Source organism: Salmo salar, chromosome 19 (assembly GCF_965601325.2).
Source record: "Salmo salar chromosome 19, fSalSal1, whole genome shotgun sequence".
In the NCBI taxonomy this organism is placed as follows: domain Eukaryota; kingdom Metazoa; phylum Chordata; class Actinopteri; order Salmoniformes; family Salmonidae; genus Salmo; species Salmo salar.
The window spans coordinates 7,193,430-7,220,122 of NC_138309.1; the positions used below are offsets into that span (position 1 = coordinate 7,193,430).

Consider the following 26,693-nt stretch of genomic DNA (forward strand, 5'->3'; position numbering starts at 1 on the left):
CACACATTTTAGGAATATTTTCTATATATTTGTAATCTGTTAGATACAATTCCCACCCCTGAACCATACACTGTTAAGGCCTAAATGCACGGGCTACTTCACCCACCTGTCCACAATGAACATGCCAAAACCACTGCCTACATTTTTGTATATGGGGACCTATATAATATGTTTGTTTATTCCACTGGGGCCAAATAGCCAATATAGATCATTAAGGGATCTTCTAGTAGGTAGCACCTACCAATAACATTGGTACATTTTACCCTGCGCAGTCTATATGACTTCAAACACATTTTTCGGTGAGGTCCTGCCCTAGAACACCTGCCCTAAGACTCTTCCTCATCCAGAGCTATCCATTGATAATTTTTTTATTTAACTCGGCAAGTCAGTTAAGAAAAAACTCTTATTTACAATGACGGCCTACCCCAGCCAAACCAGGACGACGCTGGGCCAATTGTGCACCGCCCTATGGGACCAATCACGGCCAGATGTGATGCAGCCTGGATTCGAACCAGGGACTGCAGTGAAGCCTTTTGCACTGAGATGCAGTGCCTTGATTGGCCTGTCCCTTACACGGGTGACTCCAATCACCAAGACCACATCATAGAGATTGTTTGGGAATCTTCTCATAGGTAGCACATAAACATGGGAATCAATCACCCTGCCCGCTGTCTGTTTTGGTGGAGGCTTGTTGATGTATAGTCTCAACAAACTCCCCACCCCAGAACTATGCACATACGATCTAGTTTTTATTTCCGGTGGAATCCTATACATAAGATTCTTCTCCATCCCTAGAACTATCTGCCAATAAACTGGCCACTGATTTAATTACTGGTTCTATCCACCAGTTACGGACAGGATGCATCCACCTGTCACAAGCACACACCGGATTTTTCCTAAATGGCCATATCTCCGATTCGCTTAAACATTTTAAAACTTCACTCTCCACAGATACTTTGATTCAACAATCTGAAGGCTCACGACTGGTTGACAAACAGAATGGGTAGATGGCCCTTAAGGGGCACATGAGGAATTGGTAGGATACAAGCTTACCTTTATTTATTGGCTGGCCTCCTCCACTACTGATTCTCCTTCCTCCCAAACCTGTTCGTGAAATCCTGCTGAAAATGGCAATTGATAAGAAGACCAATATACAATAAACATATCATAAGAGCCCAAACTCCCAGTGACCTTTCAAATATTTACTCAGCGAAGATGTACAGCTGAATACATACCTTGAATAAATTGCAGTGTCCACTTATACCCTTAGCTCTCACACCCTCCCTTCCACAAAGATGTACTTCAGTACTTTTCCATCACCCAGGATTTCTCATATCACAGGACTTCTTATCAGTCAGGAGAGGTATTGAGTTGTTGGGAGTGCACATTCCTACAGTCCATTGCAGTCCACTAAATAATTACACTCTTCTCGTACACAGAGCTGCAAGGAAATAAAAACGATCTATTCATACTAAGAGGATATAATGATATAAAACATTAATATTAAAGTCATTTACAATCTGTCAAGTTAAAAAATATATATATTTTTAGAATTGTAGACTATCAAAACCGAAACCAAAAAACTTGCAAGCAAATACATTTTAAAGCAAGAGCAAATTATTTGAAAACGAATGCAACATATTTTTTTTTTCAGGTTTCCACCTTCCTCTGTCTATCCTGCTCATTGATTTGGTTACGATGAATCGTCACTCCAAAACTAGTGGACCAATAAAGACTCATTTTCTACTCCTCCCTCCAAGCCCTGTCTTCACAGAAACATGTTTCCAGAACTTGCCATCGAAAACAACTGCCAGTGAAAGCAAAGATCCGAGTAACCTAACCAACAGTAGTAACTGCAGGCAAACGTGTAGGCGAAATCGATTCAATAGGTTACATTCAACAAGTACAGCATTTACACAAATGACTGATGATTGGCTGAGAGAAATTGATGATAAAAAGATTGTTGGGTTTGTTTTGTTAGACTTCAGTGTGGGTGTTGACGTTATTGATCGTAGCCTGTTGCTGGAAAAACGTATCTGTTATGGCTTTACACCCCCTTCTACATTGTGGATAAAGAGTTACCTGTCTAACAGAACACAGAGGGTGGTCTTTAATGGAAGCCTCTCCAACAAAATCCAGGTAGTATCAGGAATTCCCCAGGGCAGCTGTCTAGGCCCCTTACTTTTTTCAATCTTTACTAACGACATGCCACTGGCTTTGAGTATTTACAGTTTTTATTGAACCTTTATTTAACTTGGCAAGTCAGTTAAGAGCAAATTCTTATTTTACAATGATGGCCTACCCCGGCTAAACCATAACCCGGACGTTGCTGGGCCAATTGTGCGCTATCCTATGGGACGCCCAATCACGGCCGGTTGTGATACAGCACGGGATCGAACCAGGGTCGCTAGTGATGCCTCTAGCACTGAGATGCAGTGCCTTAGAAGGCTGCGCCACTCGGGAGTAAAGCCAGTGTGTCTATGTACAGTTGAAGTCGGAAGTTTACATACACCTTAGCCAATTACATTTAAACTCAGCTTCTCACAATTCCTGACATTTAATCTGAGTAAAAATTCCCTGTATTAGGTCAGTTAGGATCACCACTTTATTTTAAGAATGTGAAATGTCAGAATAATAGTAGAGAATTATTTATTTCAGCTTTTATTTCTTTCATCACATTCCCAGTGGGTCAGAAGTTTACATACACTCAATTAGTATTTGGTAGCATTGCCTTTAAATTGTTTAACTTGGGTCAAATGTTTCGGGTAGCCTTCCACAAGCTTACCACAATAAGTTGGGTGAATTTTTGCCCATTCCTCCTGACAGAGCTGGTGTAACTGAGTCAGGTTTGTTGGCACGCACAAGCTTTTTCAGTTCTGCCCACAAATGTTCTATAGGATTGAGGTCAGGGCTTAATGATGGCCACTCCAATACCTTGACTTTGTTGTCCTTAAGTCATTTAGCCACAATTTGGAAGTATGCTTGGGGTCATTGTCCATTTGGAAGACCCATTTGCGACCAAGCTTTAACTTCCTGACTGATGTCTTGAGATGTTGCTTCAATATATCCACATAATTTTCCTCCCTCATGATGCCATCCTGCAGCAAAGCACCCCCACAACATGATGATGCCACCCCCGTGCTTCATGGTTGAGATGGTGTTCTTCGGCTTGCAAGCATCCTCCTTTTTCCTCCAAACACAACGATGGTCATTATGGCCAAACAGTTCTATTTTTGTTTCATCAGACCAAAGGACATTTCTCCAAAAGTACAATCTTTGTCCCCATGTGCAGTTGCAAACCGTAGTCTGGCTATTTTATGGCTGTTTTGGAGCAGTGGCTTCTTTCTTGCTGAGCGGCCTTTCAGGTTATGTTGATATAGGACTCGTTTTACCGTGGATATAGATACTTTTGTACCTGTTTCCTCCAGCATCTTCCAGTTCTTTGCTGTTGTTCTGGGATTGATTCGCACTTTTTGCACCAAAGTATGTTCATCTCTAGGAGACAGAACGCGTCTCCTTCCTGAGCGGCATGACGGCTGCGTGGTCCCATGGAGTTTATACTTGCGTACTATTGTTTGTACAGATGAACCTGGTACCTTCAGGCGTTTGGAAATTGCTCCCAAGGATGACCAGACTTGTGGAAGTCTACAATTTATTTTCTGAGGTCTTGGCTGATTTCTTTTGATTTTCTCATGATGTCAAGCAAAGAGGCACTGAGTTTGAAGGTAGGCTTTGAAATACATCCAACTTAGTGTATGTAAACTTCTGACCCACTGAAATTGTGATACAGTGAATTATAAGTGAAATAATCTGTCTCTAAACAATTGTTGGGAAAAATGACTTGTCATGCACAAAGTAATGTCCTAACCGACTTGCCAAAACTATAGTTTGTTTACAAGAAATTTGTGGAGTGGTTGAAAAACGAGTTTTAATGACTCCAACCTAAGTGTATGTAAACTTCCGACTTAAACTGTATGCGGATGACTCAACACTGTACACGTCAGCTACCACAGCGACTAAAATGACGGCAACACTTAACAAAGAGCTGCAGTTAGTTTCAGAATGGGTGGCAAAATTAGTTAGTTCTAAATATTTCAAAAACTTAAAGCATTGTATTTTTGGACAAATCCTTCACTAAACCCTAAACCTCAACTAAATGTTGTAATAAAGAATGTGGTAATTGACCAAGTTGAGGACAGTAAACTGCTTGGAGTTACCCTGGATTGTAAACTGTCAGGGTCAAAACATATTGATACAACAGGATCTAGGATGGGGAAAAGTCTGTCCATAATAAATCGCTGCTCTGCATTCTTACAGCCCTATCAACAAGGCAGGTCCTACAGGCCCTAGTTTTGTCGCACCTGGGCTACTGTTCAGTCCAGTGGTCAGGTGCCACAAAGAGGGACTTAGGACCATTGCAATTGGTTCAGAACAGAGCTGCATGGCTGGCCCTTGGATGTACACATAGAGAGAACATTAATAATATGCATGTCAATCTCTCCTGGCTCAAAGTGGAAAAGAGATTGACTTCATCACAACTGGTATTTGTGAGAGGTATGTTGAATGCACCAAGCTGTCTTTTTGAACTACTGGCACACAGCTTGGACACCTATGCATATCCCACAAGACATGCCAACAGAGGTCTCTTCACAGTCCCCAAGTCCAGAACAGATTATGGGAGGCACGCAGTACTACATAGAGCCATGACTACATGGAACTCTATTCCACATCAATAACTCATGCAAGCAGTAAAATTAGATTTAAAAAAACAGATAAATACACCTTATGGAACAGTGGGGACTGTGAACACACTTAATATGTTGTGAATGTATTGTAGTGTTTTTTTTTTTAAATGTGTAACTGCTTTAATTTTGCTGGACCCCAGGAAGAGTAGCTTTTGATATCATTATATTTTGTTTACAATTCTACAAATGTTCCTTTTGATATCATTATTTTTTGTTTACAATTCGACAAATGTTCCTTTTGATTTTTTTTGTTATCTCAACATCCATCATTTCACTTTTCCTCAAATATTATTTTTGTTTTCAACTTTATTTTTCATATTTACAATTTATTTTATTTTGAATTCAATACTTAAGGTGTGAAATTGACCCCATAGAGATTTGCTAGCAAAATATTTCTCTGTTTAAGCTGATATGGGTAGCATGTCAGTATAGGGGAGATGTTTTGTGTCCTTGCTTGAATATAAAGGATTTATTTTAGACTGTATCCAATGACTAAAAGCATCTGTACGAGCTCTGAAATATGTGGGTCCTGTGTACTCAATGTTTCGTTGCAGATCTAAAGTATTCAAGTAAATGGCCCTGGTATATGCCCTGAATACTTAAGAAAGTCCATCCGTCCTTCCTGGTTATCTCAGATCAAGTCAATGGATCTGGTAAAGAAAGGTGGATGTGTGATCAGGCCCGAGCAGTACAGTATAGCACGGCTTTGCTCGATTCGGCTCGCTCAGTAGTGTGAAAGGGGTATTTCTGTGTTACTTTGCAGGCGGTGAGGAGGATAACATGCTGTGGGTGGCCATGGCAGGGACACACCAGATCTGGGCTCTGTTCCTGGAAAATGGGAAGCTGCCTAAAAGAAGGTGAGCGACTGATACATAATTGCTTTGTGCACTGGCAACTGTTTCAGGGCCAGATAATGTTGTTCTTCCATATATTCAGTCTAGAATCAAGTAGGCTATTAGTTTCTATCTACCCCTTTGGTGTTTTCAAATCTGAATGAGAACCCAATAATGTGACAGATTCACTGTCAGGATAGCTTAAGTACACCAATCCAGTTCCTTAGGCTCAAACGATGGGGCTCCTGAGGCTAGGATTGGTTTACAGACCAATATTGTGATATTTCACCATTCCATAGATTTGACTGTAAGCTTTAGTGCCTATCAATTTGCATCCAATGCTGTGATGGATTATAATTTTATTTTGGAGGGTTTTATGTATTCATTGAGAGAGGACAGTGAAGAGGGGACAGGAAAGTTAGGCGATATTATGAGTCAGAAGGGCATGGGTCGGATTCGATGCCGACTGGTATACGTGTGCTAGGTTCCGCGGAACTAACCACTGGATCACATAGGCTACAGACACACAGAGGACAATATTAACGACATGACAACTCCCTCCAGCGAGTCCAAAGCGGGGACGTGTGTGCGCTTCGCCGGCAGTGGCAACGAGGAGAACCGCAACAACGCCTACCCCCAAAAGGCCGGCTTTGCCCAGCCCTCGGGCCTGGCCCCTGCTCCGGAGGAGCCCTGGGGGTGCCTGTACGTGGCCGACAGTGAGAGCAGCACTGTGCGCACCCTGGCGCTGAAGGACGGCGCCGTCAAACTGCTGGTGGGGGGCGAGAGAGACCCCCTGGTGAGTCAGTCCTGTGATGGAACGGTTAGGGGGGAGGGGGGCTCAAGGTAAATGATCCCCCCCTAACCACACATCACATTACCATAACCCCAATCTATCAGTGGTTAGGGGTAACCCATAGACAATATAGCAAGAACAATAGTCTTCTATATCTATGGGGTAACCTCTATTTATTCTTAGAGGTATTTCTGAGCGTCAAGGATTGGGACCCTGGGTTGTATGTTTTGTTTTTTTGCTCATGAATCCAAATTAAAACCAAACCAATGTTTCTGGGCGCATTCTAGTTGCAACCCCAAAGGAATCCGCTGTACATTTTTATCTCAATTTATCATCAATATATTAGTATCAATGTCAACTGGGGACTCTCAATGGTTCAAGTGTTGCAGTTCCAGTTCCCCACACTTAGTAGAATGACGCCACCCCTAGACACTGATCCAGGATCAGAGATGTTTTGACCACCTTTCACCTAAAGATGAAGATTTATACTTTTAAACTGATCCTTGATGTTAGGCTGTTCTCTCCTGAGCCTGACAAACACTATACAGTAGGGGTGCATCCCAAATGGCACCTATGGACCTTGTTCTCTCTAAATAGGGCGAGGGTGCTGGTGGAGGGAGAACTTGATTCCAGGCTATCGCTCAGCGCTCTGTGAGGCATTGCTTACCTCCCTCTAATCACACTCCGTTTATGTTCTGTCTCAGCACTTTGTTTTCCTCCCCACAGATCTGGTTCTTTATAAAGGAAGGAGAAACCATATCATTGTGCCGTAGGGGCTACAAAAAAACAAGCAACTAGGGAGTTTTTTAATGATTTAATTGGAGCAGTGACTGAATTATTACAGCATTTGTCGTGACACGATTTGAAAAGCATTATTAGCGCCATGTAACATTTGTTGCGAGTTTCCAAACCTTTTGAAAATATGAATATTTTTATAATGGGAGTGTAATCCAATCATTTTGATTTATTGAGCATGCTCACAAGAAGATATGGCTATTTATTTAAATTCCCCAAATTCCACTACAATCAAACCAATATGATTTCTTTGTTGCGTCACTCTTGCTTTCTGAAGCAGAAGATGAAAATAAATTGGATTTAATAATATACATACATTTTTACCTAAAATGACATACCCAAATCTACCCAAAGCTCAGGCTCTGAAGCAAGGATATGCATATTCTTGGTACCATTTGAAAGGAAACACTGAAGTTTGTGAAAATGTGAAATGAATGTAGGAGAATATAACACAGTAGATCTTGTACAAGATAATACAAAGCAAAAACCATGCGTTTTTTTTTTTGTACCATCTTTGAAATGCAAGAGAAAGGCTATAATGTATTATTCCAGCCAAGGCGCAAATTAGATTTTGGCCACTAGATGGTGTATGTGCAATGTTTTAGACTGATCCAGTGAACCTTTGCATATCTGTTCAAAATGTTGTATTAAGACTGCCCAAATGTGCCTAATTGGTTAATTAATAACTTTTCAAGTTCATAACTTGAAAAGGGACCCACCGATCCTATAGAGGTTAACTTCTTATGGCTTGGGGGCCGTATTTCGACGTCTGGATGAGAAGCGTGCCCAAAGTAAACTGCCTGTTACTCAGGCCCAGAAGCTAGGAAATGCATATATTTCCTAGCTTCTGATTTGGATAGAAAACACTCTAAATTTTCCAAACTGTTAAAATAATGTCTGTGAGTATAACAGAACTGATATGGCAGGCAAAAACCTGAGGATAATCCATCCAGGAAGTGGGATTTTTTTTATATGTAGTTTTCAATGGAATGCCTATACAGTATGTAATGGGTTAGGACCCAGATTGCAGTTCCTATGGCTTCCACTAGATGCCAACAGTCTTTAGACATTGTTTCAGGCTTGTTTTCTGAAAAATGAAGAAGAATGAGACCTTTCTGTCAGGGGACTGGGAAAGCATGCAGTGCTGGATTGCCCGCGTGACCAAGTGCGCGCCCTTCGTTATTTTTCCTTTCTATTGAATACGCTATTGTCCGGTTGCAATATTATCGATTATTTAGACAATTGACAACCTGAGGATTAATTATAAACATTGTTTGACATGTTTCGACAAAGTTTACCGGTACTATTAGGATGTATTTGTCTGCATGTTTTGACCGCCTTTGAGCCAGTGGATTACTGAACAAAACAGAGTTTTTGGGATATAAAGAGGGACTTTATCCAATAAAACAAACATTTATTGTGTAGCTGGGACTCTTGTGACTGCAACCATGAAGATCTTCAAAGGTAAGTGATTAATTTTATCGCTATTTCTGACTTTTGTCATTCCTTTACTTGGATGTAAAATGTTTGTATGCTTTTGTAAGCGGGGCACTGTCCTCAGATAATCACACGGTATGCTTTCGCCGTAAAGCCTTTTTGAAATCTGACAAAGCGGCTGGATTAACAAGAAACTTTAAACCGATGTATAACACTTGTATTTTTTATGAATGTTTATTATGACTATTTCTGTATTTTGAATTTGGCGCTCTGCAATTTCACTGGATGTTGTCAAGGTGGGTCGCTAGCGGAACGTCTGCGCCAGAAAGGTTAAACTACTTCAAAGTAGCCACCCTTTGCATTTATGGCAGCTTTGTACACTCTTGGCATTTTCTCAACCAGCTTCATGAGGTAGTCACTGGGAATGTGTTTCAATTAACAGGTGTGCCTTGTTAATTTGTGGAATTTCTTTCCTTAATGCGTTTGAGCCAATCAGTTGTGTTGTGACAAGGTAGGGGTGGTGTACAGAAGATGGCCTTATTTGGTAAAAGACCAAGTCCATATTATGGAAAGAACAGCTCAAATAAGCAAAGAGAAATGACAGTCCATCATTACTTTAAGACATGAAGGTCAGTCAATCCAGAAAAGTTCAAGAACTTTGAAAGTTTCTTCAAGTGCAGTCGTAAAAAACATCAAGCACTATGATGAAACTGGCTCTCATGAGGACCGCCACAGGACAGGAAGACCCAGAGTTACCTATGCTGCAGATGAAAAGTTCATTAGTTACCAGCCTCAGATTGCAGCCCAAATAAATGCTTCACAGAGTTCAAGTAACAGACACATCTCAACATCAACTGTTCAGAAGAGACTGCATGAATCAGGCCTTCATGGTCAAATTGCTGCAAAGAAACCACTACTAAAGGACACCAATAAGAAGAGAGACTTGCTTGGGCCAAGAAACACAAGCAATGGACATTAGATCGGCGGAAATCTGTCGTTTTGTCTGATGAGTCCGAGTTTGAGATTTTTGTTTCCAATGCCGTGTCTTTGTTAGACACAGAGTAGGTGAACGGATGATCTCCATGGAGGAGGAGGAGGAGGTGTATTTGTAAGCAGTAGAATCAGATTTAAAAAGCAGGTAAAAATACACCTTATGGAACTGCGGGGACTGTGAAGTAACACAAACGTAGGCGCAGACACATGCATACACACACGATAACATACGCGCTATACACACACGTACACATGGATTTTGTGTTGTAGATATGTGGCAGTGGAGTATGGGCCTGAGGGCGCACACTTAGTGTGTTGTGAATTCTGTAATGAATGTATTGTAATGTTTTTACAATTGTATAACTGCCTTAATTCTGCTAGACCCAAGGAAGAGTATCTGATAATTGAGATGATTTGGGATGAGTTGGACCGCAGAGTGAAGGAAAAGCAGCCAACAAGCGCTCAGCATATGTGGAAACTCCAAGACTGTTGGAAAAGCCTTCCAGGTGAAGCTGGTTGAGAGAATGCCAAGAGTGTGCAAAGCTGTCATCAAGGCAAAGGGTGGCTACTTCGAATAATCTAAAATATAACATAGTTGTGATGTCTTCACTATTATTCTACAATGTAGAATATAGTAAAAATAAATAAAAACTCTTGAGTGAGTAGGTGCAGACAAACTTTTGACTGGTACTGTAAGTATTCACACCCCTGAGTCAGTACTCTGTAGAAGGACCTTTGGCAGCGATGACAGCATTTATGGTTAATAAAGCAAGATGGGGCTCCCGAGTGGCGCAGCGGTCTAAGGCACTGCATCTCAGTGCTAGAGGCGTCACTACAGACCCTGTATCACAACCGGTCGTTATTGGGAGTCCCATAGGGCGGCGCACAATTGGCCCATCGTCAGGTTTGGTTAAGGTTTTGGCCGGGGTAGGCCGTCATTGTAAAGAAGAACTTGATCTTAATTGACTTGCCTAGTTAAATAAAGGTTAAATAAACATTTAAATATAAAGATTGTGCTGACAGACAGAAGCAGATCTGCCCTAGCTCCTAAGTAACTTTGCAGTATTTTGTTTTTGTGTGTGTTATTTCTTACATTATTAGTCCAGGGAATTGTTTGTTATTACATACTGCCGGAAAGACATTTTGGATATCAGAGCGGTGGTAACTCACCAGCATTACGACCGGGAATACGAACTGATTCCAGAGGCTGATCCAAAACACCGCCGGGGGAGAAGAGGTATTCGGAGTGGACTTCTAGTCCAACTAACGAGGCAACCACACCATCCACTGCTTCTGAGTATATTACTCGCTAATGTTCAGTCTCTGGATAAAAATGTAGACAAGCTCAGGGCGAGAATCTCCTTCCAGGGATTGTAACATACTCTATTTCATGAAAACATGGGTCTCTGGGGATATACTGTCTTTGTCCATACAGCCAGCTGGGTTCTCAGTATATCGCGCAGACAAGAATAAAGAACTCTCCGTGAAGAAGAAAGGCAGGGGTGTATGTTTCATGATTAACCACTCGTGGTGTGATTGTGATAACATACAGAAACTCAAGTCCTTTTGTTCACCCGACCTAGAATACGTCACAATCAAATGCCGACCGTATTACCTCCCAAGGTATTTCTCTTTGGTTATAGTCACAGCCGTGTATACTTCACTGGACTTTATGCAAACTGGAGACCACATATCCTGAGGCCACATTTATTGTAGCTGGGGATTTTAACAAAGCAAATTTGAGGAAAACGCTACCGAAGTTCTATCAACACATTGACTGTAGTATTTGCGCTGCTAAAACACTCAACCACTGCTACTCCAACCCTCCCCCGCCCTCCCTTTGGCAAATCTGATCACGGCTCCCTTTTCCCCCTTTTGCTTCTCTTCCCTTCTGCTTTAAGATTATTTTGATCATGCGTACTGGGATATGTTCCGGGTAGCCTTTGATAATAACATCAACGAATACATGGATACACTGACTGAGTTTATCAGGAAGTGTATAGGAGATGTTGTACCCAGTGTGACTATTAAAACCTACCCTAACCAAAAAAACGTGGATAGATGGCAGCATTCGTGCAAATCTGAAAGTGCGAACCACCGCATTTAACCATGGCAAGGTGATTGGGAATATGGCAGAATACAAACAGTGTAGCTATTCCTTCCGTAAGGCAATCAAACAGGCAAAAAGTCAGTATAGAGACTAAGTAGAGTCGCAATTCTATGGCTCAGATACGAGACGTATGTGGCAGGGTCTACAGACAATCACGGACTACAAAAGGAAAACCAGCCACGTCGCGGACACTGAGGTCTTGCTTCAAGACAAGCTAAACACCTTTGCCCGCTTTGAGGATAACACAGTGCCACCATCGCGGCCCGCTTGTGGGCTCTCCTTCTCCATGGCCGACGTGAGTAAGACATTTAAGCGTGTTAACCCTCGCAAGGCTTCCGGCCCAGACGGCATCCCTAGCCGCGTTCTCAGAGCATGCGCAGACCAGCTGGCTGGAGTGTTTACGGACATATTCAATCTCTCCCTATCCCAGTCTGCTGTCCCCACTTGCTTCAAGATGTCCACCATTGTTCCTGTACCCAAGAAAGCAAAGGTAGCTGAACTAAATGACCATCGCCCCGTAGCACTCACTTCTGTCATCATGAAGTGCTTTGAGAGGCTAGTTAAGGATCATATCACTTCTACCTTACCTGACACCCTAGACCCACTTAGGGGCTTACCGCCCCAATAGATCCACAGACGATGCAATCGCCATAGCACTGCACACTGACCAATCCCATCTCGACAAGAGGACTACCTATGTAAGAATCCTGTTCATTGACTATAGCTCAGCATTCAACACCATAGTACCCTCCAAGCTCATTATTAAGTTTGAGGCCCTGGGTCTCAACCCTGCCGTGTGCAACTGGGTCCTGGGCTTCCTGATGTGCCGCCCCCAGGTGGTGAAGGTAGAAAACAACATCTCCACTTTGTTGATCCTCAACACAGGGGCCCCACAAGGGTGAGTGCTCAGCCCCCTCCTGTACTCCCTGTTCACCCAGGACTGCGTGGCCACGCACGCCTCCAACTCAATCATCAAGTTTGCAGACGACACAGCAGTAGTAGGTCTGATTACCAACCATGATGAGACCGCCTACAGAGAGGTTAGGACCCTGGGAGTGTGGTTCCAGGAAAATAACCTCTCACTCAATGTTGACAAAACAAAGGAGCTGATAGTGGACTTCAGGAAACGACAGAGGGAGCACCCCCCTATCCACATCGACGAGACCGCAGTGGAGCAGGTGGAAAGCTTCACGTTCCTCGGCATACACATCACTGACGATCTGAAATGGTCCACCCACACACTGTGTGGTGAAGAAGGCGCAACACCGCCTCTTCAACTTCAGGAGGCTGAAGATATTTGGCTTGGCAGCTAAAACCCTCACAGATGCACAATTGAGAGCATCCTGTCGGGCTGTATCACTGCCTGGTACGGCACCCGATGTCGCAGGAAGGCCAAAAAGATCATCAAGGACAACAACCACCTGAGCCACTGCCTGTTCACCCCTTTATCATCCAGAAGATGAGGTCAGTACAGGTGCATCAAAGCTGGCACCGAGAGACTGAAAAACAGCTTCTATCTCAAGGCCATCAGACTGTTAAATAGCCATCACTCGGGCTTCCACCCGGTTACATAACCCTGCACCTTAGAGGTTGCTGCCCCATGGAGTTGAAAACACTAGCCACTTTAATAATGTTTACATATTTTTGCTTTACTCATCTCATATGTATATACTGTATTCTATTCTACTGTATTTTAGTTTATGCCACTCCGGCATTACTCATCCTAATATTTATGTACTCCGATATTACTCATCCTAATATTTATATATTCCTTAATTCCATTCTTTTACTTTTAGGTTGTGTTTATTGTTAGATATTACTGCACTGTTAGAAACACATGCATTTCACTACACCCGCAATTACATCTGCTAAAGATGTGTATGTGACAAATAAAACTTGTTTTGATTTGGTACGTCTCTAAGAGCTTTGCACATCTGGATTGCGCAACATTGGCCCATTATTCTTTTCTGCTGTGAAATATGTTGTTGATCATTGCTAGACAACTACTTTCAAGCAGATTTAAGTCAAAACTGTAACTCTGCCACTCAGGAACATTTACTGTCTAATTGGTAAGCAACTATTTTTGGCCTTGTGTTTTAGGGTATTGCCCCGCTGGGAGGTGAATTATTCTCCCAATGTCTGGTGGAAAGCAGACTGATACAGGTTTTCCTCTAGGATTTTGCCTGTGCTTGGCTCCATTCCATTTTGAATGGAAAAAAACTGAAGAAAAAAAACTCCCTAGTCCTTAATGATTACAAGCATACCCATAACATGATGGAGCTACCACCATGCTTGAAAATATGGAGAGTGGTACTCGGTAATGTGTTGGATTTTCCCCAAACATAACACTTTTGGAATATTTGTATTCTTTACAGGGTTTCTTATTTTCACTCTGTCAATTAGGTTTGGATTGTGGAGTAACTACAATGTTGTTGATCCATCCTCAGTTTTCTCCTATCACAGCCATTTAACTCTGTAACTGTTTTAAATTCACCATTGGCCTCATGGTAAAATCCTTGAGCTGTTTCTTTCCTCTCCGGCAACTGAGTTAGGATTGACGGCTGTATCGTTGTAGTGACTGGGTGTATTGATACACCATCCAAAGTGTAATTAATAACTTCACCATGCTCAAAGTGATATTCAATGTCTGTTTTTTTTTTGTTATTTTTTTTTACCAATCTACCAATAGGTGCCATTCTTTGAGGCATTCGGAAAGTATTCAGACCCCTTCACTTTTTCCTTTTAGGTGCCTTTTGGCAAACTCCAAGTGGCTATCATGTGCCTTTTACTGAGGAGTGGCTTCTGTCTGGCCACTCTAACATAGAGGCCTGATTGGTGGAGTGCTTCAGAGATGGTTGTCCTTCTTTAAGGTTTGCCACATTGGAACTCTGGAGCTCTGTCAGAGGGTCACCTCCCTGACCAAGGCCCTTCTCCCCTGATTGGTCAGTTTGGCCAGGCAGCCAGCTCCAGGAAGTCTTGGTGGTTCAAAATTTCTTACATTGTTCTTGGGGACCTTCAATGCTGCAGAAATTATTTGGTACCCTTCCCCAGATCTGTGCCTCGACATAATCCTGTCTCAAAGCTCTACGGACAATTCCTTCTACCTCATGGCTTGGTTTTTGCTTTGACATGCACTGTCAACTGTAAGACCTTATATAGGCAGGTATGTGCCTTTCCAAATCATGTCCAATCAACTTGTAGAAATATTTCAAGGATGATCAATGGAAACAGGATGCACATGAGCTCAATTTTGAGTCTTATAGCAAATGTTCTGAATACTTATTTAAATAAGCTATTTCTGTTTTTTAAAACCATAACAAAAATGTGTGCTTTTGGGGGGTACTCGAGGACTGGAGTTGGGAACCACTGGGCTTATAGTGTAGTCTCGGAAATACCAGACCTAGGGCAACAGCACTAGGTCTGAGGAACACGTGGAATTCTCTTGGCCCCTTTGAAAGGGGAGAAAAACAATTCCGGGGAGGGTGCTCTTCAGACAGACAACAGTCCCAACAAATCACGAGTTTGGGAATTGTGCTCTTTAAAAAGGATCCCCTCGGAAACATGACAGATGTACACAATGCGGACGTACAGTTGAAGTCGGAAGTTTACATACACCTTAGCCAACTACATTTAAACTCAGTTTTTCACAATTCCTGACATTTAATCCTAGTAAAAATTCCCTGTCTTAGGTCAGTTAGGATCATCACTTTATTTTAAGAATGTAAAACGTCAGAATAATAGTAGAGTGATTTATTTCAGCTTTTATTTCTTTAATCACATTCCCAGTGGGTCAGAAGTTTACATGCTACCAAATACTAATTGAGTGTATCACCTTTAAATTGTTTAACTTGGGTCAAACGTTTCGGATAGCCTTCCACAAGCTTCCCACAATAAGTTGGGTGAATTTTGGCCCATTCCTCCTGACTGAGCTGGTGTAACTGAGTCAGGTTTGTTGGCCTCATTGCTCGCACACGTTTTTTCAGTTCTGCCCACAAACTTTCTATGGGATTAAGGTCAGAGGTTTGTGATGGCCACTCCAATACCTTGACTTTGTTGTCCTTAAGCCATTTTGCCACAACTTTGGAAGTATGCTTGAGGTCATTGTCCATTTGGAAGACCCATTTGCGACCAAGCTTTAACTTCCTGACTGATGTCTTGAGATGTTGCTTCAATATATCCACATCATTTTCCTCCCTCATGATGCCATCTATTTTGTGAAGTGCACCAGTCCCTCCTCCAGCAAAGCACCCCACAACATGATGCTGCCACCCCCGTGCTTCACAGTTGGGATGGTGTTTTTCGGCTTGTAAGCCTCCCCCTTTTTCCTCCAAACATAATGATGGTCATTATGGCCAAACAGTTCTATTTTTGTTTCATCAGACCAGAGGACATTTCTCCAAAAAGTACGATCTTTGTCCCCATGTGCAGTTGCAAACCGTAGTCTGGATTTTTTTATGGCGGTTTTGGAGCAGTGGCTTCTTCCTTGCTAAGCGGCCTTTCAGGTTATGTTGATATAGGACTCATTTTACTGTGGCTATATAGATACTTTTGTACCTGTTTCCTCCAGCATCTTCACATGGACCTTTGCTGTTGTTACCAAAAAAAAACGACCAATTTTGTGTCCGGCGAGGATGTTTAGGCCAGGGCACAAAGGACTGGATTTCCTTTGTCCATTTCCGCTTAGCCTTACCGACGCTTAGTACTTGTGCTGGGGATGTGATACATATAAACATTTTCTTTAAAACTTGAAACGTTTAAAAAAAAGAATTGCGAAATGAAATGAATTAACAGAGATGGTCATCTGTGTGACTGCTAGGGGGCAATGCTTTTCAATCTACCTCAGTCCTGGCTACCTACCAGAAGGCGCTCACCTTACTGCTGTTCCCCACCCACTAAGCAACGATGGTATTAATGCTGTTTTATGTTCTCTGTTGTCTCTCCTCCATGTTCTCATTTGTCAGTACATGGGACTTCATGTCCCACTTCTCATCAATGTGATGGCTCGTTGCATTGATGTTCATAGACGTCCAACAATCTTTTGTTGAAGCCGCGTATGGCTCGCGCTTTGTACATGCAGAACAATCATTGTACAATTTCTCCATCATGACCGTCACGGTTTTTCGACATGGCATCTTATATTCTGGTTCTAGATATGCCATTAGGGTATTGAAGCGGACATCCAATACCATTGACAATGGCTGCATATTAACTGCAATCATTTCTCACTCTGTCCCCTATCGCACTGCTGCCAGCAACGGGTTGGGTCTCCCTTTAACAAGAGCAAGGTATTGTGTTTCATTTGAAAACAGCATAACATTTTGTAAGATATTTCTGAAAAGACTGCCTGAAATTTCAACCTGTTTTGGTGGGATGGACTTTAGGCATTCCATGGTGACATCACCATGTGGTAAATTAGTTAATAGACCAATAAGAAAGAATTCCACCTCCCTGCCAATAACAGCTCATTTTCAGTTTTCGCCTCCCCACTCCCAGACAATCCTAGGCAAATTCTTGCTAGAGAAATTGCCCTTTGCTAAGAAGCTATTTTTATTTCTTTTTGACAATTTGAATTGAAAACAATCACAGTAAGGTACTTAATTGTTGCCCAGAAAGGATTTGATATTGAGATAAAAACATCTGCATTGGACCTTTTAAGATACACTCGTTTACATTAGCAAACCGTTGCAAAATGTTTTACATGGTGTGCACAATGAATACACACCTACACTAACCTCCCTCAAGCAGAGCATTGTTTTCAATGTTTGTTATTTTTCAATTTTATACATATGAGAGTAATCTGTCTTTAGAAACTTCAGATGGTTCGTTGAGGAAAGGCTTAATGTAGTACCACTTTGAAATGCAATCAATGCACTGCTTCATCATCAAGTCAATCTTTATACTCTGGCCAATCAGAAGGCTTCATTTAACAAATAGTTGACTCAGTTCAGATTCCTAATACTCAGAAAAATGGCAAGGCTGCTGAATTGAAATTGGCACCCCTGATCTAGGACCAAACAAATTTTGCCCCAGGGGCCGCATTCACTCTTCAACGAGGTTCACACTGAAAATTAGCAACATTTCCTCTATCCATAGTTTGGTGAATTTTCAATGCTTTCATTTGAGTAATTTATTAAGCGAGCTGGACAGTCAAGAAACTGTATAAATGTAGGTCTATTATTCTTCCTACACAGTTTCAATTTGGGTTTAGTTATTTGAAAGTATATTGAGACGTCCCCCCCCCCCAAAAAAAACTAAATATCCCACAAAATCTGTGGCCCGGATTGGAACCCCTCCAATTGGGCCGTATGTTTGACACCCCTGCCCTAGATGCATGGATGACTAAAGTGGCATTGAAATGAATTGAAACATGTAATGTCACTCATGTGGTGTTTTTGGGGGACAGAACCTGTTTGCGTTTGGGGACGTGGACGGGAAAGGAGTGGACGCAAAGCTCCAGCACCCCCTTGGTGTGGCCTGGGCTCCTGACCAAGGCCTCCTCTATGTGGCGGATTCCTACAACCACAAGGTCCGTTTTTCAGACGTGGTAATGTTTACACTGTATTTTATGGACATGTGGTTTCACATCAGTATCCAGTGACAAAGTCAACAAGAGGAAGAGCTTGTGGGATGTCATTGGATGTTTTCTCTGAAACAGCCAATAGACAATTCATATGTAAAGCCTTCATATTCTCTGCTGTGAGATTGGAGATTGCTTCTTGAAAAGACAGTAGGCCTTCAGGGCAGAGTGCATGTATGTTTGGACTGGTTGTACACACAAATCAAATCCCTCTTAGCCTTGCTGTGTTTGTTTGTTTCAGATCAAAGTGGTGGACCCAAAAACCAGGCAGTGTCTTGTTGTGGCTGGGACAGGGGAAGCTGGTGACGTGTTAGGGCCAGGGTTGACTGAGTCCAGCTTCAATGAGCCTGGTGGCCTGTGTGTCGGGGAGGGGGGCAGGGTGCTGTATGTAGCTGACACCAACAACCACCACATCAAAGTCTTGGACCTGGACACCAAGACCGTGTCACTGGTGAGGGGTGTGTGTGACAGAAAGAGCATGTGTGTGTGTGTGTGTGTGTGTGTGTGTGTGTGAATAAACATTTATCTATCTGTTCAGAAGCCTTCATATTAAAAAAGTACAGTTTGCCTGAAAACATTTTGGTTTGAAATTACCGGACCTCTGCTCAAACATTTTTTAAGAGAGAACAAGTGGAAAGCCATAGATGTTATGGGGCTTGCTTTTCCTTTGACTCTTTAATACAGCTTCTCTTTTAGAAACGCCAAAGAAAAGTGTTTATCTTCTCTCCCTCTCTTGTAGTTCCCCATTTCAGTGGAGGACGCGGTAGACTCTGCACCAACTAAGTCCTCTGGACCTTGTAAAGTCCCCAAACTCCCCAAATCTGCTTCTAGGGTGACGATGCCACCACTGGCAGTGTCACCAGGACAGACTGTCAACTTGGAGCTGGTGCTATCGCTACCAGAGGGCACCAAGCTCACTGAAGACGCACCCAGCTTTTGGACCCTGTCAGCAGAAGGTAATGAAAATTACACCAGTGTAACGTTCAGTAGGGCACAATGTTGTCAACATTTTGAAACATAACCTTGTTCACGTGACTGTGTAGCTGTTCCCATTCATGCCTCAAGCTGTAAAAAGTTAGAGAATTATTAAAACATTCCCTTTCAATTGAATGTTCTGTAATGGGCTCCAGTGAGTGTTCCAGTTAAAGTGCTGTGGTTTGAGGGGCATTATAGTTTCCACTCCCCCGTTCAAGGTCAAAGCAAACCTGGATATGAAATAAACCTTGCATCGGGGGTCGTAGGTGCATCCCAATCCCTAGGCCCTTTTTGCCGTGCCTTCTCAATAGCTCCACCTAACCCACTGGCAGGCGACGCCTATCTTTTTAAAATGGTTAAACAACAGCCTAGCCCTTGGGATAGGAGTGAAGGATATTTTAGAAATTGTGCCAGATTGTCCCAGGCAGCAGACACACACACACTCTCACACCATATGTTGAAATACAAATTGACATGCTGACTGATGTAGTTGCATATTTTCTCTCGCTTTGTTCCCTCTTTTTCAGACATGCCCTTAGCTTCACAAACACTCCTGTTCTCAGTCTCTCTCTAAATCAAATCAAATGTATTTATATAGCCCTTCTTAGATCAGCTGATATCTCAAAGTGCTGAACAGAAACCCATCCTAAAATCCCAAACAGCAAGCAATGCAGGTGTAGAAGCACGGTGGCTAGGAAAAACTCCCTAGGAAGGCCGAAACCTAGAGAGGAACCAGGCTATGAGGGGTGGCCAGTCCTCTTCTGGCTGTGCCGGGTGGAGATTATAACAGAACATGGCCAAGATGTTCAAATGTACATAGATGACCAGCAGGGTCAAGTAATAATAATCACAGTGGTTGTCGAGGGTGCAACAGGTCAGCACCTCAGGAGTAAGTGTCAGTTGGCTTTTCATAGCCGATCATTGAGAGTATCTCTACCGCTCCTGTTGTCTCTAACTAGGCCTTTGTTGAGCTTATGTTCAATGGCCCCATCCATTACAATGAATGATGCCTGAAATCCAATCTTTTATATTTGGAATGTGCCACTGGGCAAAATAGCCTAACGTGGCTATGCCTTGAAGTGTTCACAGCATCGGTGAATGGCCTTATTTACTCCCATCGTCAGTCCTCCGAATTAAAGGGATGTTCTACCAGCGTTAGTGTGGTTTTGCAATGTGTCAATGATATTCCATCCTGTTGGATTGACGGGACACCTCACTTTCCTTTGTCAGTTACTTGATCAATTATTTCCACTATTTGTGCTTTGATTAAAAGTAATTAAGTAATTGAGGTTGTGTGGCCCTCAATTGATTGCAAATGGCACCTCAGGTTCCAATGATTTAAATGTATACATTTACTACATTCACGACCACAAGAATACAAGGGACCACATAATTGAATTCAACAATGACATCAAGGCTCCTTTTGATAAGAGGAGAAGCCTTGCTGTCTACGAGATATGTTACATTAAATATGAGATATACGATCTAGGTATAAAAAAAAAACGATTTATTGGATCAATGAAGGAACAGGAATCACAGTCAGTCAAGTTAGCCATGCACAGCGTCAAAACTAGTATTTTAGATCCCATTTTCCTCTAAATTTCTCCACTGGGAGCCTGAGGACGTTTAAAAGCACAACCTGTATGAACACGGTTAACTTGAAATGACAAATAAAAGAACACTGTTTTTAATACAAGCAATTGAACTTACAGATCGCACCTTTTAAGTTGTTAGCTGCTGCAGGAACCTGTGGGTAGAATGCTACCACCACAGATTCTGCTTGAGTCCCCAGGGACTATGGTAGCGTAGTATTCAGACACCTTTTCTACATTTTACGTTACAGCCTTATTCTGAAATGGATTACATTGATTTCTTTCCTCATCAATCTACACACAATACAAAGAGAGACATTTTTGCAAATGTATTTTGTTTTACTCAGTGCTTTGTTGAAGCACCTTTGGCAGCGATTACAGCCTAGAGTATTCTTGTGTATGACCCTACATGCTTGGCACACCTGTATTTGGGGAGTTTCTCCCATTCTTTTCTGCAGATCCTCTCAAGCTATTTCAGGTTGGATGGGGAGCGTTGCTGCACAGACTTGTCCCAAAGCCACTCCTGTGTTGTCTTGGCTGTGTGCTTAGGGTCATTGTCCTGTTGGAAGGTGAACGTTCGCCCCAGTCTGAAGGCCTGAGCACTCTGGAGCAGGTTTTCATCAAGGATCTCTCTGTACTTTGCTCCGTTCATCTTTCCCTCGATCCTGACTAGTCTCCCTGCCACTGAAAAACATTCCCACAGCATGATACTACCACCACCATGCTTCATCGTAGGGATGGTGCCAGGTTTCCTCCAGACGAGATGCTTGGCATTCAGGTCAAGGAGTTCAATCTTGGTTTCATCAGACCAGAGAATCTTGTTTCTCATCGTCTGAGTCTTTAGGTGCCTTTTGGCAAACTCCAAGCGGGCTGTCATGTGCCTTTTATTGAGGAGTGGCTTCCCTCTGGCCACTACCATAAAGGTCTGATTGGTGGAGTGCTGCATTGATGTTGTCCTTCTGGAAGGTTCTCCCATCTCCACAGAGGAACTCTAGAGCTCTGTCAGTATGACCATGGGGTTGATGGTCACCTCCCTGACCAAGGTCCTTCTCCCACATTGCTCAGTTTGGCTGGGCGGCTATCTCTAGGAAGAGTCTTGGTAGTTCCAAACTTCTTCCATTTAAGAATGATGGAGGCCACTGCGTTCTTGGGGTCCTTCAATGCTGCAGAAATGTTTTGGTACCCTTCCCCAGATCTGTGCCTCGACACAATCCTGTCTCGGAGCTCTATGGACAATTCCTTTGACCTCATGGCTTGGTTTTTGCTCTGACATGCACTGTCAACTGTGGGACCTTATATAGACAGGTGTGTGCCTTTCCAAACCATGTCCAATCAATTGAATTTACCACAGGTGGACTCCAATGAAGTTGTAGAAACATCTCAAGGATGATCAATGGAAACAGGATGCACCTGAGCTCAGTTTTGAGTCTCATAGTAAAGCCTCAATACTTTGCAAACATTTCTAAAAACCTGTTTGTTCGCAATGTCATTATGCAGTATTGTGTGTAGATTGATGAATAAGGCTGTAAAGTAACAATGGAGAAAAAGGGAAGGGGTCTGAATACCTTCCAAATGCACTGTATACTGTAGCACTACTTTTGACCAAAGCCCTATGGGCCCTGGTCAAAAGTAATGTCATTTGGATGTTTAGTTCTTTCTGTGACTCAGCCCTATAGAGTAACAGCCCACCATATTTCCTGTATGATATTACTCAGCAGAGCCAGCCAGCAAGTCAGGCAGCACTCTTTATCTCTGTGTCTGTCACTCTGTCTCTCTCTTTGTTTCTCTCTCGCTCTCTGAGGGAATATCAGTGGATGGTAGGGCTTTTTAAATGCAGTCATTCAATTTGATTGATAAGCCATCACAGACAGTGAGTCAACGACAGTCTTTTGACACTAACATGCAGATTGAGGGTGAATTTGTTTAAACATGGTGGCGCATTTTAGAAACATGACTGGTGATTCGTGATTTGTCCAAATTATTAGGGACGAAAAATTGGCGTTGCTTCCCAGTCTGTCGACAGATACTACTACCATTTATGTTATGTTAAGATATTATGTCTTGGTAGAGTGAGATGTGTGCTTGTTATCCGTTATTTTATATATTATTTTATTCTATGATGAGTTGACTGTATGTGTGCCATTAAATAGGATATTGCTTAACTATTTCCTGTGTTGTACAGGTAACGAGTGGTTGCTAGGGAACCAGGTGGTGACCGGGGACATCCCAAATCTTTCCCAGCCCCTCTCCATCCCTGCCATACTTCCAGCGGTTCTCAAGGCGACAGAGGCCAGCCCCTCCCTCACCCTGAGTGTTTGGGTTTACTGCTGTCTGGCAGGAGGCGGGGCTTGTATGATGAAAGCCGCCTCCTTCACGCAACCTCTCCAGATAGGCTCTACACCCAGAAACGGCTCGGTTACCCTGAAGCTGGCTCATGCCTTCTAACTTAACAAGCCTTTAGCCCTTCCCTCTCGTTGGGGCTTTGTGTTTCAAATATGTTTCATTTTTAAATGAAGATTCAACTTTACCAATGTACAAATCCTTTTGATAGCTCCTTTTGAACACAAACGATAACGGTAACAAATAATTTATCACAGGAGTAGATGTTTAAACAAAGTAGATATCATAAATAGCATGGAAAGGGTGAAGAAAAGGTCTAACCCGGACTTAATTCAACAAACAAAGTTTGGATACCCCCCAAAAGGATAAGCCCACACACCCTACTTGCTTCCTTCCCCTTCGGGGTAAATCCTAACTTTGTCTTAGATAAGTGTACGGTACAATTGGCTCATTCATCTCCCTCTCCCCTGTAACTATTCCCCAATTTGTTGCTGTAAATGAGAATGTGTTCTCAGTCAACTTACCTGCTAAAATAAATAAATTAAAAGTTTAAAGTCCTTAAATTGTATCAAACAATGCCTGGAGTAAATTATTATATATTTTTTATTTATTTAACCTTTATTTAACTAGGCAAGTCTGTTAAGAACAAATTCTTATTTACAATGACAGCCTACCCTGGCCAAACCCTAACCCCGACGTGCCATTTGTGCGCCGCCCTATGGGACTCCCAATCACGGCCGGTTGTGATACAGCCTGGAATCTAACCAGGGTCTGTAGTGACGCCTCTAGCACTGAGATGAAGTGCCTTAGACCGCTGCGCCACTGGGGAGCCCTCAAATTGAATGGGTATTGATGTATTCAAAGGTAACCTCCCAGTCTGCCACAGGTATTTACAATGTCCACTTTGCTTTAGTAGGATCTGTGGAGGGTGGGTAGACGGATTGAAATGTGTCATAGACGAGATATCAGTTTGTCTGATCCTGAGCACAGTTTAATGCACCCATCAAACATGGAAGGTTTGACATTCTCGAATCCAGGTAGATGTTTTCTTATACTGAACAAAAATATATATATGCAACATGTAAAGTGTTGAAATAAAAGATCCCAGAAATGTTCCATATGCAGAAAAAGCTTATTTCTCTCAAATGTTGTGCACAAATGTGTTTACATCTCTCTTAATGAGCATTTCTCCTTTGCCAAGAAAATCCATCCACCTGACAGGTGTGGCATATCAAGAAGCTGATTAAACCGCATGGTCATTACATAGGTGCACCTTGTGCTGGGGACAAGAAAAGGCCACTCTAAAATGTGCAGTTTTGTAACACAACGCCATGCCACAGATTGAGGGAACATGCAATTGGCATGCTGACTGCAGGAATGTCTACCGGAGCTGTTGCCAAAGCATACATTTTTCTACCATAAACCGCCTCCAACATAATTTTTGAGAATTTGGCAATACATCCAACATCTGGCTTCTTCACCTGTGGTATCGTCTGATACCAGCCACACAGAAAGCTGATGAAACTGAGGAGTATTTCTGTCTGTAATAAAGCCCTTTTTGTAGATATAAACTCATTCTGATTGGCTCCAATGGCTGCGCCCCTGCCCATCATGTAAAATCCATAGATTAGGGCCTACTGAATTCATTTCAATTGACTTGACTTCCTTATATCAACTGTGTAACTCCGTAAGATCATTGAAATCGTTGCGTGTTTACATTTATGTTACTGTTCAATATACAGTCTCTTATTTGTTAAAAAGTTATTCCAAGGAAGGTAATCATTTCCTCTCAGTTGTTCAAAGGAGGCAAAGACCCCATCTAAGTATAAATTCCCTTTGTTATGGATCCCAACCTCTGCCCAGCGATAAAATTGTCTAAGTTGGAGGGTGCAAAGGAAGGATTTCCCACTATTGGGGGTAGAAATTATATTGGTCTGAGGTCAAAATGTACCTTAACTTGCTTCCAGATACGGATTGTGCTATATACAATGGGATCGGGTCTATAAACCGATTTTCTCAAGGCGTATAGGGGACATAATCACTGGGTAGCAGTCCTCGCACTCCATATCAATCCAGCAGGACAACACAGCAGCGTCAGAGCCAAAACGTCACAGAGTGGATATTTGCAGTCCAATAGTAACAATCCTCCTTCCAATTTAGATTTAAAAAGGTTTTTACTTATCCTGTGTGCTTTGAATTCCCAAATAAATGGGTTTATAATCGAGTCCAGTTGATTATTAAAGGACTTCGTCAGAAATAAAGGGATATTCTGGAAAATATTTACTGTATAACAGTTGAGGGAGGAATACCATCTTAATTGCATTAACTCTTCCCAGTAAAGATATGGGGGAAGCGTTTTGTTAGGTGGGCATTAGGGGAACTAGACTTGGGGTCGAAATGGAATTGGGTCACTATTATATGTCACATGAGGGAGTGCATGGTTTTCTCTGCACAAGTATTCCCTGTCTTTATTTTACAAGATGTCAGCACCAAAGTGCATGTATCGTCTTCCTCTTCACTGTGTGTTTATGGATGGGGGAAAACAAGTGGGCTCTAAATAAGGTTTACATAATACATCCATATATCACTCCGTAACACCTCTAGAAAACCTTTCATAGACGTATGTCCACAACAGTCTGCTGACTGGCTTGGATTTGTGCCAGCCAACTTGCTTACTTAGTAATACTTCAGAGCTGGCAAAACTGGTTACAATTAAATTACATTTCAACCAATTTTGCCCTTTTGGTTTTGTCATAAGGCATTTACAAACAGTTTCCTCACACTTTATCATTACGCCCACATTTGTAAATGTTAGTAACCTAGTTATTCACACATTTATAAACTTGTATATTTTAACTGATGTATTAATGATTCATAAGATAATTAATAATATAGGTCCTTATAAACCATTTAGTAATCATTTGTTTGTCCCTTATCTAAAGTGAGGGCCTTGCGTTAGTGTTACCAGCACTCATAATTCCTTTTATGAGGCCTACCTCCAGAGGTGGTCAGGAATATCGGATCACAATGCGTCTTTTAATCGGCTACACCTGAAAACATTTTGGGCACAATCGGAATGTGGACAAGATCAGGACAAAGGACGCATGTTAGTATCAGGTGTAAATGGGGACTGATTTCTCTTTCCCAGCTTCACCTCAAACCCCCAGCGCTGTCCGGCATGTGTGTTTTTATACTTTCCAAGGGCAGAGCTTTTTACAAACTGGTTTCTTTTATTATGCAATCTAACAAGGACAAAGTAATAAAACAATATTTTATCAGCCTTTTGTGTTTGTTGTCATTTCCTTTGCTGACATCATTGACTAACAAGGCCCTTAGGATTATGTATTCTCTCAGCACACAATTGGATGTGTTCGTAAATTCGCTCTGGCTATCTACTCCGATTTCAGAGCTTTCTCGTCTGAGTGTGCCAGAGCGCAGAATAAATGCTGAATTTACTAAGGCTCAGCACCCATTGAATAGGGCCGGTGTCACTAAACATCGGC

General features: G+C 42.3%; 1 protein-coding gene across 1 annotated transcript in view; it reads left to right on the forward strand.

Moving 5' to 3' along the window:
- nhlrc2 (NHL repeat containing 2) overlaps positions 1-26,471 on the forward strand; it is a 72,428-nt gene extending 45,957 nt beyond the window's left edge. The window contains exons 7-12 of the mRNA XM_014157076.3: positions 5,509-5,602; positions 6,143-6,374; positions 18,110-18,232; positions 18,525-18,734; positions 19,023-19,239; positions 23,033-26,471. Of these exons, the coding sequence (XP_014012551.2) occupies positions 5,509-5,602; positions 6,143-6,374; positions 18,110-18,232; positions 18,525-18,734; positions 19,023-19,239; positions 23,033-23,295 (1,139 nt within the window). The 3' untranslated portion in view covers positions 23,296-26,471. The remainder of the gene's footprint in view (positions 1-5,508; positions 5,603-6,142; positions 6,375-18,109; positions 18,233-18,524; positions 18,735-19,022; positions 19,240-23,032) is intronic.
- Positions 26,472-26,693: the final 222 nt, after the last annotated feature.